This window comes from Pelecanus crispus, chromosome 10 (genome assembly GCF_030463565.1).
Source record: "Pelecanus crispus isolate bPelCri1 chromosome 10, bPelCri1.pri, whole genome shotgun sequence".
NCBI classification, from domain to species: Eukaryota; Metazoa; Chordata; class Aves; order Pelecaniformes; family Pelecanidae; genus Pelecanus; species Pelecanus crispus.
Genome location: NC_134652.1, coordinates 38,617,131 through 38,635,542, shown reverse-complemented (window position 1 = coordinate 38,635,542; position 18,412 = coordinate 38,617,131). Strand labels below are relative to the sequence as shown.

General features: G+C 54.9%; 1 protein-coding gene across 1 annotated transcript; it reads left to right on the top strand.

The window, feature by feature from the left end:
- The first annotated feature begins 1,043 nt into the window (after positions 1 to 1,043).
- On the top strand, positions 1,044 to 17,263 carry PALD1 (phosphatase domain containing paladin 1). Its single transcript, XM_075717787.1, has 19 exons — positions 1,044 to 1,228; positions 1,383 to 1,485; positions 1,708 to 1,887; positions 1,961 to 2,125; positions 2,268 to 2,428; positions 2,615 to 2,690; positions 3,377 to 3,525; positions 3,611 to 3,707; positions 3,815 to 3,919; positions 7,006 to 7,101; positions 7,318 to 7,452; positions 8,815 to 8,931; positions 9,017 to 9,196; positions 9,893 to 10,090; positions 10,424 to 10,564; positions 11,018 to 11,089; positions 11,267 to 11,407; positions 15,434 to 15,589; positions 17,114 to 17,263. The coding sequence occupies exons 1-19, from the start codon at positions 1,044 to 1,046 to the stop codon at positions 17,261 to 17,263; spliced, it is 2,607 nt and encodes an 868-aa protein (XP_075573902.1).
- The last annotated feature ends 1,149 nt before the right edge of the window (positions 17,264 to 18,412 follow it).

The window sequence follows — 18,412 nt, the reverse complement described above, 5'->3', positions numbered from 1 at the left end:
TGGACCGGTGGAGTGTGGCAGGATGCTCCTGGCCACCCCCTGCCCTTTCCTTTCATCCTTGTTTCAGGATGAGCTCCCTGGGGATGGGGGACGGCTGTGTGTCTGCTTTCGGGGACCCCACCTGCCCTGGGAGAAGAGGGTGCTCCTCCAGTACAGGAATAACCGCCCGCTTTAAAGGCAACTTTTAGATTTGCTCATGAATAGCTGGAGGAAATCCCTCATCCCGCTGCCTCGAGGCTCCCGATGCCTCCGGCGCGGGTTTCTCAGCGCCGCAGGATTATTTATTGCTGCACGGGGGGCACCTTTCCTCCTTGCTGTCTTCCACAACTTTTGAGGCTGCAAAATCACGTGCGGGCGCTTCGCAACACCCCCCTGCCCCAGTCCGGCTCCTCCTCTGCTTGCACATGCGTCGACATGCATGCGTGCACGCACATGCATGCTCAACCTGGACCGGGGAGCAAAATCCCCAAGCTTCGCTTGCGGCTCCAGGCACGCTGGCAGATCCTAAATCCTAAATTCCTAATTATTTAGTAAAATTTACTTGGCGTGCAAGCATTTTCCGCCTGGAGAGGGACCCTGGAGTGGTTTACGGGTGCTGCGAAAGCGGAGGATGAGGTTAAGGGTTGTGCTGGGATAGGGTGCTGCTGGGTCCCTCCGCAGTGCCATCTGCTGACTCAGCAGATTTGGGGGGCCGGATCCAGCGTTTTGCCTTTTTTTCCCCTTTGCTTCCCCAGCTCCAGTTTTTGCTGCTTTGGGTTCCAGACCCTCCCTGATGGAGGGAGCTGCATGGCAGGCAGGCAGGGAGGAAGAAAGCTCTTTGCAGGAGCAGGAGAAAAAGGGCTGGGTTAGCATTTCTTCCCAAATGGGCCTCTCCTCGCCGGCTGTCAGCAGGGGGGGTGCCCTGCGCCCGTCCGGGATTTTCCCTTCCTAAAACAGGAGCGGCTGGAAGGAAAAAAAAAAAAAATCCTCCTCCCCCTCCCTCTCTCCTTGTTTTCCCCGCGGTTCCTGCCGCTTCTCCGTCCAGGCGCAGCCACCCGCGGATTATGGGTACGACGGCCAGTGCGGCGCAGCAGGCAGTCTCAGCATCCCCCCTGGAGAGCGGGGCGCCGGGCGACGGCAGCATGGAGGACCAGCGCTCCCTCAGCATCCACTCCTTCCAGACCTTGGGGCTCCACAACAGCAAGGCCAAGTCCATCATCACCAACAAAGTGGCGCCCGTGGTCATCACGTAAGCCCGTGGCAACCTCTCGCGTCCCCTTGCTGCCCTCTCCAGACCTCTGTTTTTCTGCACCGTCTTCCCTAAATATTGCTTTTTTCTTTTTTCCCCATCTTTCCCCATGCCGTTGTTTTTTTTTTCCTTTACCCACATGTGGCATTTGCAGGTACAACTGCAGGGAGGAGTTTCAGATCCACGATGACCTGCTGAAGGCCAACTACACGGTGGGACGCATTTCCGAGGCCACGCTGGAACACTACCTTGTGCAGGTGAGCATCACTGCCACCCCGTGCCAAATTCAGCTTGGGCTTTGGGGAGCTCAGGGTTTTTTGGGGCTAATTTTGAAGATCACCAAGAAGCCGCCACTTTTTTTCCTAGCTGCGTCCAAGCCTGCTTGCTCAAGTCCACTTATTGCCCATCTTCTCTCTGCCCATCTTCTCTCTGCCCATCTTCTCTCTGCCCATCTTCTCTCTGCCCATCTTGTTTTTCAGGGGAAATATTTCATGGTCAGGGATGTATACGGCAAATTAGATGTCTTGAACACTACCGGCAGCTGTGGCGCTCCCAATTTCCGACAAGCCAAAGGAGGTTACGCCGTGTTTGGCATGGGGCAACCCAGTCTCAACGGCTTCAAGCTTGTTCTGCAGAAGCTGCAGAGAGAAGGCCACAAGGTCGGTGGGAGGGTGGAAATTGGGGTGGAAAAAGGCAGGAGAGCTTTTGGACAGCCTCCCCCCCTCTTCGCAGGAGTGCGTCTTCTTCTGCGTCCGCGAGGAGCCCGTGGTATTCCTGCGTTTGGAGGGGGACTTTGTGTCCTACACCCCCCGAGGCAAGGAGAACCTGCACGAGAACCTCCAGTGCCTGCAGCGGGGGCTGCGGGCAGAGAGCCTGGAGCTGGCCATCCGCAAGGAGGTGAGGTGGGATGGGAACGGGGGGTCATCACCCAGCGATAACGGGGTGCACAGGTTCCCCCCCCAGCTCAAAGATGAGTGGAGGGGTTGTCGGAGGCGGTGGGTGCCCTGCGAGTTTTGACAGCGGTCGCCATCTCCGCTAGATCCACGACTTCGCGCAGCTGAGCGAGAGCATCTACTACGTCTACAACGACATCGAGCGCTTGCGGGACGAGCCCCACACTGTGCGGGTGCAGTGTGAGGAGGACATCCAGGTGACGGAGGAGGTCTACCGCAGACCCGTCTTCCTCCTGCCCTCCTACAGGTGCTGCCCTTCCTCCTCCTCCTTCTCTTCCTCCTCCTTCTCACACACGTCGGTGGCTTTGCTTTTGCAAGCTGGGCTGTCTTTCCTCTTGGTACACCTCTTAAGCCACGTGTCCTCCGCCGCGGTGGGGACAAAGCCCTCCCACAGCCCCATCCTCCTAACGAGGGCTGTCTCCATGGCTGGCAGGTACCACCGGCTGCCCCTGCCTGCCGAGGGAGCCCCTTTGGAGGAGCAGTTCGACGCTTTTATCCGCTTCCTCAGGGTGAGCCGAGCAAAAGCGCCTGGTGCGTGGGGCCAGCGTCGGGTTGGGATTTGCTCCTGCACCTCAGCAAGGGTGCCGTGTCGGGGAGCGTGACGCCCTGAGAGCATCTTCTCCTGCTTTTGGCTTGACGCTGCCCGTTAGAGGATGCCTGTGCCCATGGTTGCATCCTGTTCCTGTTGCTGTGGACCCTGCTGGAGAAGTCCATGTTGTCCAGCTGCTTGTCCCTACCCCTGGCTGGAGGGGACCATCCCTTGCCACCTCCCAGCATCCCTGTGCAGGTGGCTCTTCCCTAAATGGGTTTGGGAGAAATGATCTGGATTTGGCTGGATTTGGTGCAAAGGCTTTCGATGGCAGGGCTTCTGTGTTTTTTGGTTTTGGTTGGTTTTTTTTTTTTTTTTTTTCCCTGGGAGTTTTCATCTCAGCGGCTTGGGGACTGGTGGTAGGAACATCTCCGGTGGGGTGGACAGGGCCAACATCCACCAGTGCCTGGGGAGGGTGTGGGGACGCAGTGGATGTACCCACTCGTTGTGCTGCCCTGGTCCATTGGCACTGTCCTGAGCAACGCGGAGATGCAACCCACCCCTCCGCGCCTGGACAGGGCCGTTACCTCCACCCCGGCCATTGTGGTGGCAGACCCGGCTCTCCTGGATGCCCCTGTGGTCCCCATTTCTGTCCCTCCCTCCTAGGAGAGCCCCAGCCTGCTGCTGCGGGACCCCGGCAGACCCCCGCCAGCGCTGCTCTTCGGCTGCCAGACCGGCGTGGGCAGGACCAACCTGGCCATGACCATGGGCACGCTCATCCTCCACCACCACCGAGGAGCTGCCCAGAAGCCCGAGTAAGCGGGGCAGCCCCCAGGATTGGGAAGAGGGGGATGCTTGTGCCCCCAGCGCCAGTTTGATCTTCCTCTTCTCCCACACCAGCCTCCCCCACCCACCTAAAACATCTCCAAGGGACAGGCTTCACGTCATCCAGACCTTCATCGAGGTGGTCCCCAAAGGCCAGCAGATAGTCGAGGAGGTAAGGGCATGCCGGCAAAACCCTTGGCAGGGTGGGTGGGAGGGGGCGAGCTCGGTTTCCCCACCACCTGGGACTCGCTGAGTGACTTTCCGCTTGCTCCTCTCAAGGTGGATAGTGCCATCGCCTCCTGCTCAGAGATGCACGACATGAAGGAAGCCATCTACGAGTACAAGAAGAAGCTGGAAGGCATTGGGGAGGACTATCAGATCCAGGTACGTTAATTAGAGGATCGCTCGGACGCAAGCTGCCTGCTCTCCGCGGGGTAATTTATCGAGCTGTTTTTGCACGGGGATGAGAAGAATGTAAATTCTGGAAATCCGAAGCTTCCTGTGAGCTGGAAATTTTCCAGGGACGTGAAACCTGGAAGGTTGTGGAGCTTCTCTCTTTTCCTTTTTTTTTTTTTTTCCTCCCCCCCCCCCCCCCCCCCCCCCCCCCCGAGTTGTTTAAGAGCCCTAAAATGGACGAGGCTGGGATTTGGGGGAAAGCTGGCTTTATTAGGCTTCACCGCTGCTTCTGGTAGATGACCTCGGGGGCAAATAATATCCTGTGCCCTGGTTTCATCAGCTCTAAAATTGGAAAATCCATACCAGCCTGGCTGGTAAAAGTCCTCAGGAGCTGGGAGGGATCATTGCTTAGAGGTTTTCCTGCAAATATAGTCGCTCAAGGTCAAGCTTTCCTATCTGTAGATTTTTTTTTTTTTTTTTTTTTTTTTTTCTCCCCACTTTTGCTTTGAAAAGCCATCAGGGTGGTTTTCCACGCTGGAACACCATGGTCTCCCCTCTCAGATCGGGGGGCTCCTGGCCAGGTGATGGATGGATGGATGGATGGAGAGAGAATGCTCAGATGGAAACACTGCCCCAATCCCAGCCTGTCCAGAGATTAATTTTCCCATTTACACACTGAATGCAGAGTGGAAGTGCCAGGGCCAGTTGTAAAGAGCAATCGAAAAAACAGGCGCTGCGCGGCCAAAGCAAATAGGCTGGAGCCGAAAAGCACCATGAAAATGATTAAGCGGGGAGGGAAGAGAAAGAATTTACTGGCACTTTTTTGGCACTTAGTGCCAAACCCCAAATTCTACCCCCTTTTTAGGGTGGGTTTGGGTGTGTTGGTGCTGCTCGTGTGACGGCAGAGACTTTCTTGCATAGAGGGGGAAGCTTGGGCACAGAGCAGGGGATTTTCCTGCTGCCTTGAAGCCTTCCCCCGACTCTTCCCCAGCGAGGAAGGCTGCTCTATGTCATCCTCGCTGCCAGGGAAACAAACTGCCGGGGGGACTGCCGTAAATTAGCGACGAGGAGTGTTTATTTGAAGTCTGCATGGAGCGAGAGCAGGTTTAAACAGTGGCGAGGGGCCAGGAAAATGTGCTGGGGGGGAGGTGGAGGATGAGGAAGGGAGAGGAGCTGATGCTCGGCCATCGAAAAGTCAGCCTGGGCTTGGTAGGGCTGGAGGGGCTGCAGGTGGTACCGGTGGGCTTGGGTGGGTGAGCCGGCGGAGCCCTGCTTGTTTTTGGGGAGAGGAAGGGCTTTTCTGGGTCCGGAGGAATGATCTCACGGTGGACTCTGGGTTTCTGCCCTGTGTTGGGGGTAAAAGTGGAGATTTAAGTCCTCAAGCAATGGTGACGCAGGGATAGGTGCATCCTGGTGTGGGATGCTGAGCTGCAGCCGGACCCCCGCGGTTCGCAGCTCTCCACGGCTGAAACGCGAGCGGATCATCCCCCTATTCACCGAAAGCCTATTTAAGGAGAATATGAAGAGATTTACTGTGGGTGAGAGTGCAGGGCTGGTTTTTATTGCAGGAACCCATGTACTTGGGGAGAAATGCCACTCTGCCAGCGGTGCCGCCGGCAAACCTGGCACGGCTCCATCCTCTCAGGCTTTGTTTTGAGTTTCCAGAGCAAAGCCTGCTGCCCTGCCTCTTGATAAATGGCAGCGGGATGGATTTCTCTTGCAAAGAACAAGTAAATATTCATGAGTCAAACACGTAATGTCAGAGATGCCCAAGCCCGCTCGCCAAGCCCACCCCCATACGTGTACAGCCCCATCTTAGAGTTTTCCGTCGTATCCTGGGCAGGACGTCCAGACGGGCTCTCCAGGGATGCTCACGGACCCCGTGCTGAGTGCTCTTTTGCCAGTGCTGGCATTGCAGGTTAATTTGTTGAATGGGATGCTCAGATGTACAAACCCTGCCCTGCGACGGTGTGGTAGTGGTTTCTGAATTACAGAAAATCCTGTGGGTTTGAGCTTGCGTTCCCGGCAGGAGATAGCTGTGCTGGGGCAAGCTCCTGGTTTAGGGAGGTAATGAAGAAGATGAGGAGGAGGAGAACTTGCTTGAAGCCAAGCTTCAAGAAGAAGTTCTTCAAGAAGAACTTGCTTGGGATGCTCCTGGGCACAAAGGGAAAGAGGAAACACTTGGAAATGGAGGGTATTACCGGGCGTGTGGCTTGTGTCTCTAATAAGCTCGTCTTGCTCTTATTTAAGTTTATCTAGCATCACCCATCATTTCAGGTTCTGCCATCTCCCGTGAGATGCTGACCCTCGAGCAGCTCCTGGGAGTCCTGCTGGGCTTTGACGGCAGACGAGGGGTCCCCAGGAGGTCCCTGGCCATTCCTCCCATTACCTGGAGCATGGGGCTGGGAGGCAGCGTCTCCGGGCAGGCTCCCCGCATCCCTACCCACAGCATTGCTGGCACGGGGACCTCTCTCCTGAGGGATGCCACCACCCAAGCATCTTGGCCGAAGGCCACCGAGGTGGCCAGGGTGGGGGCAGGACCTTGGGTTCGAGTCTCCCGTTAGCATCTGGACAGCATATCCCCCCGGGATAGCAACGCCCCTCGGGTCTGGTTGGAACCGCTCCCGGTGTGTCCTTGGGCTGACAAGGATTTGTTTGAGCTGAAATGCAAATTTATGTCTTTAAGCATCATTTAATATGGAAACTTGAAATGTTTCATTTAAAGGAAAAAAAAAAAAGCATAAAAAACTATTCCAGATTGGGTTTTGTAGTTCCACCTCCCCCTGCTTTCTCGTTTGGAAGCGGTTTCTTTCCAAACAAACAGCTTGGTGATGTTAGCATGAATATGCAAAAAACCTTCTGAGTGGCTTAAATGGCATTTCTGCCCCTCTTCCCCCTCAAAACTGCTGTATAAAAAAAATATGCGTCAGGCCTGTTTGCTACTTGCTTGTCTCTCCCATAAGCCAGCTCCAAACAAGCATGCATAGGGCTTTTTCCCCAGCCTCCTGGTCTGCTTGGGGCCACAGGACCGGTCAGCGTTGGGCATCACGAATCCCACCTCCCTTTGCTTTCAGGGGAGCAGCACCAAAGAGTATTTCCTCCAGAGGACTTTGCAGAGCCTCGAACGCTATTTCTACTTGATTGCTTTCAACTACTACCTTCATGAGCAGGTAAAAAAAAAAAAAACCAAAACCCACTAACCCAAAAAAACCCTTCCTTTGCTCTTTCTTTTTTGGCTTCCCCAGGTAGTGGGAGGGAAGGGGTCTCCTCCTCTGAGTTTCCCAAGCAAATGCAGGTTTTTTCAGCGGGGTCGTGGGTTGCATCCGGGCAGGGGGGTGTGAGCCCAGGCTGACGGCGCGTCCCCCCCGCCGGCCCCCCGCCGGCAGTACCCCCTGGGCTTTGCCCTCAGCTTCAGCAGGTGGATGTGCCGGCACCCTGAGCTTTACCGGCTGCAGGCGGAGATGAACTCGTCGGAGCTCACCGTCACCGGGGATCTCATCACCAAAGGCACGCGAGTGCTGGTGAGTACCCGTCCTGCATGTAGGGATGGGGCTGGCGGCTCCTCTTTATCCCCTGGGAATGGCACCTTCCTGGGGATACTTGCCCTCAAATTGGTTCAGCGGGGTGGGAGAAGCGAGAGGTTTCCCTGTTGTAGGGCAGGTTCTGCGTCTTGGGGTCTCCAGGTCCATGCTGGGGTCTCCAGGTCTGTGTTGGGGTCTCAGGTCCATGTCCTGCCTGCATCCTCAGCAAGGATGGGCACGTGGCCAGAGAACCCCTGTGCACACAGACGTGTCTGGCCCCGCAGACCCCACGTACCGGAATGCTGGAGCACCCCATAACATGAGCCTGAGCTGCAAGCTCAGCCGCATGTCGTGGTTCAGCCCCAGCAGCAGCTCAGCACCACGCAGCCGCTTGCTCACTCCCCCTGCCCCAATGGGATGGGGGAGAGAATTGGAGGAGTAAGAGTGAGAAACACTCCTGGGTTGAGATAAGAACAGTTTAATAATTGAAATAAAGTAAAATAGTAATTATAATAATAACAATATAATAATAAAATACTAATATACAAAGCAAGTGATGCCCAATGCAATTGCTCACCACCCGCCGACCGATACCCAGACAGCTCCTGAGCAGCGATCGCTGCTCCCCGGCCAACCCCCCCCCCCAGTTTCTATACTGCCCATGACGTCACATGGTATGGAATAGCCCTTTGGTCAGTTTGGATCAACTGTTCTGGCTGTGCCCCCTCCCAGCTTCTTGTGCCCCTGGCAGAGCATGGGAAGCTGAAAAGTCCTTGACTAGCATAAGCAGTACTGAGCAACAGCTAAACCAGCAGTGTGTTATCAACATTCTTCTCATCCTAAATCCTAACTGCAGCACTGTGCCTGCTACTAGGAAGAAAATTAACTCTATCCCAGCCGAAACCAGGACAGGGTCTCAGGTCCATGTCCTGCCTGCCTCCTCAGCAAGGATGGGCATCTGGCCAGAGACCCCCTGTGCACATGGATGTGTCCAGCTCCGCAGACCCCACGTACTGGAATGCTGGAGTATCCCATAACATGAGCCTGAGCTGCAAGCCTAGCCGCAGCTTTACCTTCCTCGGTGCTCCTGGGTGGCTGTGGCAGGGTGAAGGAGGTCAGAGCTGTTGGTGGCTTGCTGCTGCTTTGGCACACTCAATCTTGCTGCAAGAAGAGCATCTCCCACCGTTGAAATGCAGCCATGCAGCTTTCGGCCCCGCCGTGCTGGGGGTTGGAAGGGTTTGGGGACTTCTCCTGAGCGGTGACCATGGGTGAGAGGTTGTGGTGTGTTGGGGACCCATGGGTAGTGTTGGGCAGCTGCAATGCCGGGGGGACACCCCTTGCCCAGGCTTTGCTCCGCTGCAGGTGGCGGATGAGCGCTTCTGCCCGGACGTGCTGAGCACCGCCAAGGAGATGAGCGTGGCCAACTTCCGACGGGTGCCCAAGATGCCCATCTACGGCACGGCGCAGCCCAGCTCCAAGGTGAGGGGCACGTACCCCACGGCAGGCAGGGTCGTGCGCAATGGGCTCCCAGCCACCCCATCAGCCTCGCCGCCTCTTCCCCTAGACCCTGGGGAGCGTCCTGCGGTACCTGATGGACGCCAAGAGGAAGCATGCCCGCATCGTCTGGATCAACCTCCGAGAAGAAGCGGTCTTGGAGGGGAATGAGCAGATTTATACGCTGCGGGAGCCCGGGCACCTGGAGGAGCTGATCCCCGTGCCCAGTGCCTCGCCGCAGCAGCTGGAGGTGAGCTCCTGGATGCCGGGGGCACTGCGGGTTTCTGTCTGTCCAGCAAGGGTTGATCTCCCCCTCCCAGGAGCCCTTGTGGGCAACATCTGCAGCCTCTGATACTCCCTCACCCCCCCGGAGCTGCTTGGTTTGGGGTTTTTTTTTCTTTTTTTTTTTGGCCATGAGGGGCAGCGGTCGTATCGGGTGCTATGCTTGGCTCGTGCCCGCCATGTCTGCTGGAGGCTGGGCACAGCCTGGCCAATGCAAAACCAGCTGGTCCAGCCATTATGGTACTGCAAAAATAAAGGAGTCCTCCTGACTTCACTGTCACTGTGTAAGAGTTTGCAAAGGCAGAGCAAAGCGGAGATCCTCCCCCAAAGAATTTATAGTGTGGCTTGAAAGCCAGCGTAAAAGGCACCCGGGGAAAGGAGAGCAGATGTTCCCAGCTGGGTTTCCAGAGGAGATAGGCAGCGGGAAGAGCGTGGTTGCATGGAGGAGCTGCCCAGGGTGGTGGGAGATGATGCTCCTGAGGCTCTCATCAAGCATGGTGGGGACCGTGGTCCTGGGCAGAAGCAGTGACCAGGACCTGGTGTGGGGTTTTGTGTTGACTGCGGGGCATTTGAGAGTCTGCATCTAAAAAAAATATATAATTAAAATCCTGAAAAAATTAAGAGGAGTGGGTCTTAATGGTGAGGGTTTCTCTATCCTCTGCAGAAACTAGAAGCTACCCTGAAGGGCGACCTGCTGAAGTGCCAGAAGTGGCTGGAGGTGTACCTGGAGGCGGAGAAGCAGATGAAGATGTTCAAGAGCTGCCTAACCACGCAGGAGATATTCAGCCAGCAGAAGAACGCCTGCCAGGGCCTCATCTACCGCCGCATCCCCATCCCCGACTTCTGCACTCCCAAGGAGCAGGTACCCCGGGGATGGAATGGTGCTGCCACCTCCTTCCCAAGCCGTCCCTGCTGCTGTGGGGTGAATGTCGCTTGGGTGCTCGCTGCCACCCAGCCGCAGGACTGTGGTGGTGTGCCCAGGCTCAGCGCGGGGTGCTTGCTCAGGGATGGTCCCATGGGAGATGCTGCATGGGTGCTTTCAGCCAGCTGGGGATGGAGGGAAGGCTGCTGGGCTGGATCGGGTGAGGAGCCGGGGATTTTAGCCTGGAGGCTGCCAGACAAGGGGAATCCCATGGTGTGGGGAAGGGAGGTGGGCTGCACACATAAACCCTCGCCCCGGCTTTGCTCCCGGCAGGACTTTGACCGGCTGCTGGAGGCGATGAAGAGCGCCCTGGCCGAGGACTCGCAAGCAGCGTTTGTGTTCAACTGCTCCAGTGGCCGGGGCAGGACCACCACAGCCATGGTCATTGCTGTCCTCACCCTCTGGCACTTCAACGTGGGTACCGGGGTCTGCAGCTCTCCCCGGGGTTCAGGCTGGAGTGGGGGCTGCCAGCGAAGCTCAGCACAGCCTGCAGCAGCCGTGGCACGGTGCGGGGGAGGCCAGGCTGGGCGGGGGGGGGGTGGATGCCCGTACGTTGGCCTCTTGCTGTGCCTGGCCCCCAGGAAGCTCCAGGAGAAGTGTGGGTGCATCCCTGGTGAGCCTTTACCCCCGTTCCCAAGAGCTCCCGCCCCAGGACGAAGGGTTAAGGGCAGGAGAGACGTGGCTCCCTCCTTGCAGAGCAGATGGTGGGGGTAAAATTTTGGTCTTCTCTGCCCAGGCAGAGGGGAGGTGGAGGATGCCTGGGGTCCTGCCGGGTTGGGTTTGGGGTCTGCATTTCTGCTCAGCTGTTGGGCGGCGGGGATGGGACCACACAGCCCCTGACAGCCCGGCCCTCTCTGACCGCCCCAGGGCATCCCCGAGATGAGCGAGGAGGAAATTGTGAGCGTGCCTGACGCCAAGTACACCAAAGGGGAGTTCGAGGTGAGTCCTTGGGCCTGACTCTGTTTTAGGGTCCCCCTCCGAGCCTGCACCTTGCCACCTTAGCCACAGCTGCTTGTTTGTGGAGCGGCCGGGTCCTCTCCCAGGCAGGGACAGAGCGGTCAGGTCAAGGTGAGGAGGCACCCGGTGAAGCTTCTGCTGCTTCTACCTGCACTCCAGGTGGTGATGAAGGTGGTCCGGCTCCTGCCCGACGGTCACCGGATGAAGAAGGAGGTGGACATGGCCCTGGACACCGTCAGCGAGACTATGACGCCCATGCATTACCACCTCCGAGAAATTATCATCTGCACCTACCGGCAGGTGAGCCGCACCTGCCTGTCCTCTTCCCCATCGGCACGGGGCTGCCCGGGCCCCTTGCACCCGATCCCAGAGGCTGCAGCTGGATTCCGGGACCAGCCCTGCTGAAGCCGGGTGGTTTCTTGGGCTGAAGCTTTCTGGCATGTCACCAGAGAGGTGCCAGGGCTCTTTTTGGGGGTGGTCACCCAGTGCCATCCTGCATCGCACCCAGCATCTCGCCTGTCTGGTGCTGTCCCACATCCTGCCCACCGTTCCGCATCCCATCCTGCACCATCCTGCATCCCACCCATCTGGCACCATCCCACACTATCCTGCCTCCCACCCAGCATCCCGCCTGCACTGGCACAGTCCCGCATCCTGCACCATCACGCATCCTACCCAGCATCCTGCCCATCCAGTGCCATCCTGCATCCCACCCAGCATCCCACCCTCCTGCATCCTGCCCTATCCCGCATCCCAGCCAGTCCGGCACCATCCCACACTATCCTGCATCCCACCCAGCATCCCGCCTGTGCCGGCATGGTCCTGCATCCTGCACTATCCCGCATCCCACCCAGCGTTCCCGCCCATCCAGCGCCATCCTGCATCCCACCCAGCATCCTGTCCTCCTGCATCCCACCCCATCCCGCATCCCAGCTAGTCCGGCACCATCCCGCATCCCGCCCGTCCAGCGGTGCACAGCCGGCAGAGGGCAGGGCCGGTCCATCCCGCTTTGCTCCCAGCCCCAGAGGCTCCTCCGAGCTCCCGAGAGCACCCATCGGTGCCTGGGCAGGAGGCATCCCATGGGCTTTTACGTGGGAGCTTCTACGGAGCTGATGAAGAAAGGATCATTTTTATTAGGTGTTTTTTTTTTTTTATTTTTAAGCTGTGCAGCTATTTCACAGGACCTATTTCATGAGCTCGAGGCTCGGCATCGTTGCTGCCCGGGCTGGTTTGCACCCTGTCCCTGCCGGCGATGCCTTCCTGCAGCTCTTGCCCACAGCTGCCGTTGACCCTCGTTTGCAATTAATGGCCTTGAACAATTGACTCGGGGAGGAAAAAATGAAGCGTTTAAGCACGCAGTAACATCTGTGGCTCCCCCAGGTGTTTGCCTCCTGGTTTATGGGGTCCTCTGTGGGTTTTTTGGGGCTGGGAGAGAGAACCTGAGCTCCGCGGGATGAGCTGCTGGGGACCGAATATTTGCAGCAATAGCTGCTGGGAAATTATTGCGGATAAGTCATTTTATTTTCTTTTTTCCCCACCTTTACCCGTTATGGGGAGGCGGCCACGTGGCCGGTGGGAAGTCTCACCTACTTTATCATGCGCTTTGCTGCTGCAGAGCAAAAAAAAACGTCCCATGCTAAACAAGCGGCTGCCTGCTTCTGGATTTAATTACGCTCTCCGGTGACCCGGAACGATCCTGCCTTGCTGCTGACTCCTGCTCGCTCTATAGGCTCAGCCTTGGGGGTCCCGGGAGGAAGATCCCGGCGGAGCAGCATGGCCAGGCTGCTCCCGGTGTGGTTTTTTCTGGAGGACAATTCCCGCGACCTCCTTGCCCCTCTTCCTGGCGCTTGGCGGTCGGGAGCAGCACGTGGGTGTTCCTGGGCCATATCCTGTTTCCGGGCTGGCCGTATCCAATGCGCCTTGGCAGCCCGGTGGGAAAGCGAGATAAGGAGGGGGTCATCCGCTCCCCCCCCCAGAACCTTTTGCCCTAGGAAGAGCCTTTTGTGGCCGCCTGCATTTTGCATTTCCCTCTTGGCTGCTCCATCCATCCCGTTGGATTTGGCTGGGCAGGGGGGATGCATGTGCAAATGCTTTAATTTTTTTTTTTTTCTCCCCCCCCCCCCCCAATGATGGGCAGCTTGAAGAAGAGAATTACGGGAATTGTATAGTCTAGGCATTGCCCTGGTGGACTTTTAATTAAGCTGTGATTAGCGTTTAGAGAAACATGGGGTTTGGGTGAAGAGAGGGAAGGAAAAGGTGCTCTTGTGTTTGTTTGGTCCTACCCCTTCCCACCCCTAACCAGAGGAAAAAAGAGGAAAATATAAGGAAATAATAAATAATAGGATAAAAGATAAATAATAGGATAATAAAATGATAAATGATGGGACAATAAAATAAAAAAATAGTTTAATATAACATGATAAATAATAGGATGATATAATAAATAAATAAGATACTATAATAATGTGATAAATAATAGGACACTAATAAAAAATAGGATCATATAATAACATGGTAATAGGACAGTATAAAAAATAAATAGGATCATCTAATAATGTGATAAATAATAGGACAATATAATAAATAGGATCATATAATAGCATGATAAATAATAGGACAATATAATTAAAAATTACTAGGATAATATGACATGATAAATAATAGGACAATATAATAACAAATAAATAGGATCATATAATAACGTGATAAATAGGACAATATAATAACAAATAGGATCATATAATAATGTGATAAATAGGACAATATAATAACAAATAAACAGGATACTATAACAACACAATAAATAATAGGACAATATAATAACAAATAAACAGGATACTATAATAACACAATAAATAATAGGACAATAAAATAACGCCAAGTTCACAGGTTCAATCCCTGCTTACTGCAGGGGGGTTGGGCTCGATGATCTCTCAAGGTCCCTTCCAACCCAAAGCATTCTATATGATTCTATATATAATAACATAAATAATAGGACAATATAATAAAAAATGAATTGGATCATATAACAACATGGTAAATAATAGGACAATATAATAAAAAATGAATAGGATCATATAACAACATGATAAATAATAGGACAATATAATAAAAAATGAGTAGGATAATATAATAACGTGATAAATAATAGGACAGTATAATAACGAATAAATAGGATCCTATAATAACGTGATAATAGGAACTGCTCTGTGCAAACCCTGGCACATAGGTGCAGAGGAGACGCCTTTTCCAAGGGCGGAACCGCTTGCCCGGCGCTGCCACGAATAGGGGTGCAGATGGGTTGGACAAAGCCCGATTTTTCAGAGCCCCACGGGTGGAAAAGTCGGCATGCCATGGCAGCGAGCGGCTGGGGAAGGACCTAGAGAAAGCGGAGCGGGTTGGTGCTGACCCAGGAGCGAGGAATTGCTGCTCTTTGGGGTGCTGTGCGGGGTTCGCAGCGGGATTGACTGTGGGATCAGGGCTCTTATGCCGGCTGGCCGTTTATTCCTTATTTAGTATTTATTAATTCCTAGAAGGGGCATCACTGCGGGGCTCATCTGTTCTTAAAATAACAGCTATAATAATATAATTTCATTTTTTTCTATATATAGAAAAAAATAATAATAGGAGGTGCAATGGCCCCCAACCTCAGAGCGGGGCGCGGGGTGGCTGCCGTGGCCTCTCCTCCTCCAGCGGCAGAGGCTGAATCCGACCGCGGGATGCTGGAAGAGGCCACGTTTTTCCCTGGGGAAATGCTTTGCAGTCCAGGGGCTCATGGTTTCGGCTACGGCTTGCACCTGGGCATCTATTCTTGGCTCCTGGGCACACACCCCCTGCTCCCCACGCATTCAGCAATCCCTCAGCTATTTTTGAGGTCTGCACAGTAAAGGGGAAGTTTTTATATGCTGGAAACCACAAGGTAATGAGAGCCCGGGCTGCCAAGCCACAGCGGGAGCAGGCTGGAAGGATGCGCTTATTTTTGTCCCCAGAGTGGTCCTCCCTCCTCGGCTGGAGGCCAGCAGGGGCTGCAGGCTGGGCTGGGCTCCTCGGCGGGGGTAACGGGGTCGAAGCGCCGATGTGTAGCGATATATGGAATCGTTTAGGTGGGAAAAGGCCTTTAAAACCATCCAGTCCCACCGTTAGCCTAGCACTACCAGGTAGATGTGGTTTTTTCCCCTAGCGCAAGAGGTCCTCACGGGTCCTTCAGCACCAAACTTCTCGCGTGGGATGGAGAGCGGGACCGCGGATGAGGAGCGGCGCGGGAGCTGCCTCGAGGATGCTCTCCCGCGGCAGGTACCACTTCAGCCGCTTTCTTGCTCCTTCTAGGGGAAGTCGGGCAAGGAGGAGAGGGAAACGCGGACGCTGCGGCTGAGGAGCCTGCAGTACCTGGAGCGCTACATCTACCTGATCCTCTTCAACGCCTACCTGCATCTGGAGAAGAAGGGCTCCTGGCAGCGGCCCTTCAGCCTCTGGATGCGCGAGGTGAGGCTTTCCCTGCCGAAGCAGCCAGTGGGACTTCGCTCCGCCTTGTGCTTACGGGGCGCTGGGAAGCAGACCCCCATTTTTATTTTATATATGATTTTTGAATGGTTGTCGGGGACGTCGTATCAGGTTCCTTCGCTACGGGCGAGCTCCCGTCTTGCCGGGCTGGTAGCAATCAGGGAAACCCAGGCAGGTCGCTGGAGATGGGTGGCATCCCACTGCATGGATGGGGTGCTCCCCCCACCCCAAACCTGCCCTTTTCTGAGTTTTCTAGGGTTTTATTTTGATCTGCCAGTTGCAATTACAGCGTCTGGGGGTGGGAGGCCATTGGTCAACACCCCCCCCCCCCGGGCCCCTCTGCCTGGCTTGGTTAGCTTGGCTGGCTCTCCTTGCACCCAAACCCACTTCTGCTCTCTTTGCAGCATATTAAAAATACAATATCCCGGCCAAACGGGGTCGGGAAGCGAAAGGCAAGAATAATTAAAAGCAGCCCCACTTTGCCTTGCCTGGCCAGGGGATGGAGGGCTCAGGGGGATGGGGATGCTGGCACCAGGCATCTGAGAGAATTGGGACTCAGCTGAACAAATGGAGTAGGAAGTGGGTGAGACACCCCAAATTCTCCGTATTTCCTGCTTTTTATGATTTTTTAATTATTTTCATTACGACACAGAGATTAGTTTTTCTCTCCCTGGGTTTACATGTTGCCAAGTGGGCAGCGCCTGCCTTTGTGGGGCGGGGGGAAAAAAAAAAAAAACCCTCATCCCCTCGCTTGCCTCCGCCAGCGCCGCTAATTCATATTGGCATGTTTGATCTGCCGGGCGGGAGATGAAAGCGGCGGCTGCCAGCTCCGCTCACCGTCCCCCTGCTGCCCATCTCGCTGGAAGGGACCACGGCGAGGAAAGGGAGGGCACGGTAGTGCCCACCCCGGCGCGGCATCCCGGTTATGCCGGTGTTTGCGTTGCCCAGCGGCACGGGGAGAGGCGGCAGTGGCTGGGGCTGGATCATCTTTTTGTGGAGATGCGTGATGCTCGCTGTTGGCTGGAGGCATGGGTTTAAATGGGGCATCTTTAATGCGTCATCTTTGGACGCTGCTGCATCCTTGACGCTGCTGCATCCTTGACGCTGCGTCATCTTTAATGCATGTGTTTACGCCTGCCCCCTGTCCCCCCATTTGCTGGAGGGAGGCACATACACCCAAGCTGCGGCTACAAGGAGCCTGTGACCCCCAAAGCGCCTCTTCCTCCTGCCTAATCCCTGCGTTTTTAGCACAAACAAGGCACCGTTGTGGCTTTTTGCCAGAAGGCTGCCAAAGCCAGCAAACCCTGCAAAGGCTGACCCCGGCAGCGAGGAAGCGGTGTGTGAAACGTATAAGCGGCGGCCGGAGGAAAGCTGGGGTGGCTGCGGGGACCCGGCTGCGGGGAGGTGCCGGCGACCTTCCCTGCGCATCTTCACCGGGGAGGTGGCAAAAGCGTCCTTGTAGGTGCCGGGGGAGTGTTTAAATCTCTCTTCTCCCTCTGTTTTCAGGTGGCGGCGGTGGCCGGGGTCTACGAAGTCCTCAACCAGCTGGGCTTCCCTGAGCTGGAGAGCCAGGAGGGCAAGCCCCTGGGCACGCTGCGGGGCCGCTGGCAGGCGCAGGGGAGCACCTCCCGCCCTTTCCGCGGGGATTTCGTCTAGGGTCGGGGTGCGGGGGACCCCCCCGCTGCTTTCTTCTGGTGGGGGGAGAGGATAAAGACTGTTTTCCCAAAAATTTGGGGGTGTGGGGAGGGAGGGGTGAGCCCCGAAACTGCCTTCAAGCACGGGAATTTCTAGGGTTCTTCTGGACGCAATAAAAATATTGTAAATTAAAAATCGCTCCTTTTAGGCCAGGTGCTTAATTGCCAGCGGGGTGGGATTCAAAAAGCGGCTCCGAAATGCTGGGATGCTGTCACCTGAATTTGGTGGATGCGTGGAATCGTTCCAGATTTTTTTTGAGACCGCTTTCTCCCTAAACCAGTGCAGCATACGCACACAAATATATATATATTTATACACCCACACAGAGAGATATATATACATTTATGTATACAAATATGTGTATATATGTGCACAGATATACAAATATACATACACATACATATGTGCATATATATATACATAAATATATACATATATAGAGAGATATTTATGGCTCTGTGTGTGCATATATATGTGTATCTGGAGCCATAAACACTTTTAGTCTGGATTAGGACTCGGGGAAGTCACTGGTACGGCAGGAGCCTGGCTGGAGGGATGATAAAGTAGGATAGGGAGCACAAAAGCAGGAGCACGTGCTCCCTCTCTCCCGGGGGGCACAGGCAGCAGAAAGGTCCCTTCCAACCCAAAGCATTCTGTGAAATTCAAAAGTGGAGGGTGGAAAGAGAAACATCATTTTTAAATGGCAAGGGATGCTTTTTCTTAAACACTGCGGTGCTTCCTGCTGCGGCTGTGAGAGCCCTGATTCCACGGGGTCCCTTGTTTTTGACTTAACCATGCATTTTGTTTTGGGGTGGTTTTGTTTGTGGTTTGTTTTTTTTTTTAATGCAGTAATATCTGCCTGGATATTTTGTCCCTTGCTGGGTATTTCAGTGTTTGGATAATTTGCTGCTGCTGTAGTAGGACAGTTGACTTTGCTATTTGCAAGAGGCTGTTGATGCTATTTTTTTTTCCCCCTCTTTTTAACGTGCTCTCCATCTTCACAGTACAGTACCTCTCCATTTATTCTGCCTTACTAAAGAAATTACCTGTGGGCCCCTTTGCTTTCAGCCAGGCTGCAGACCCATCCCCTTCTCCTGGCCCCGGCAGCAA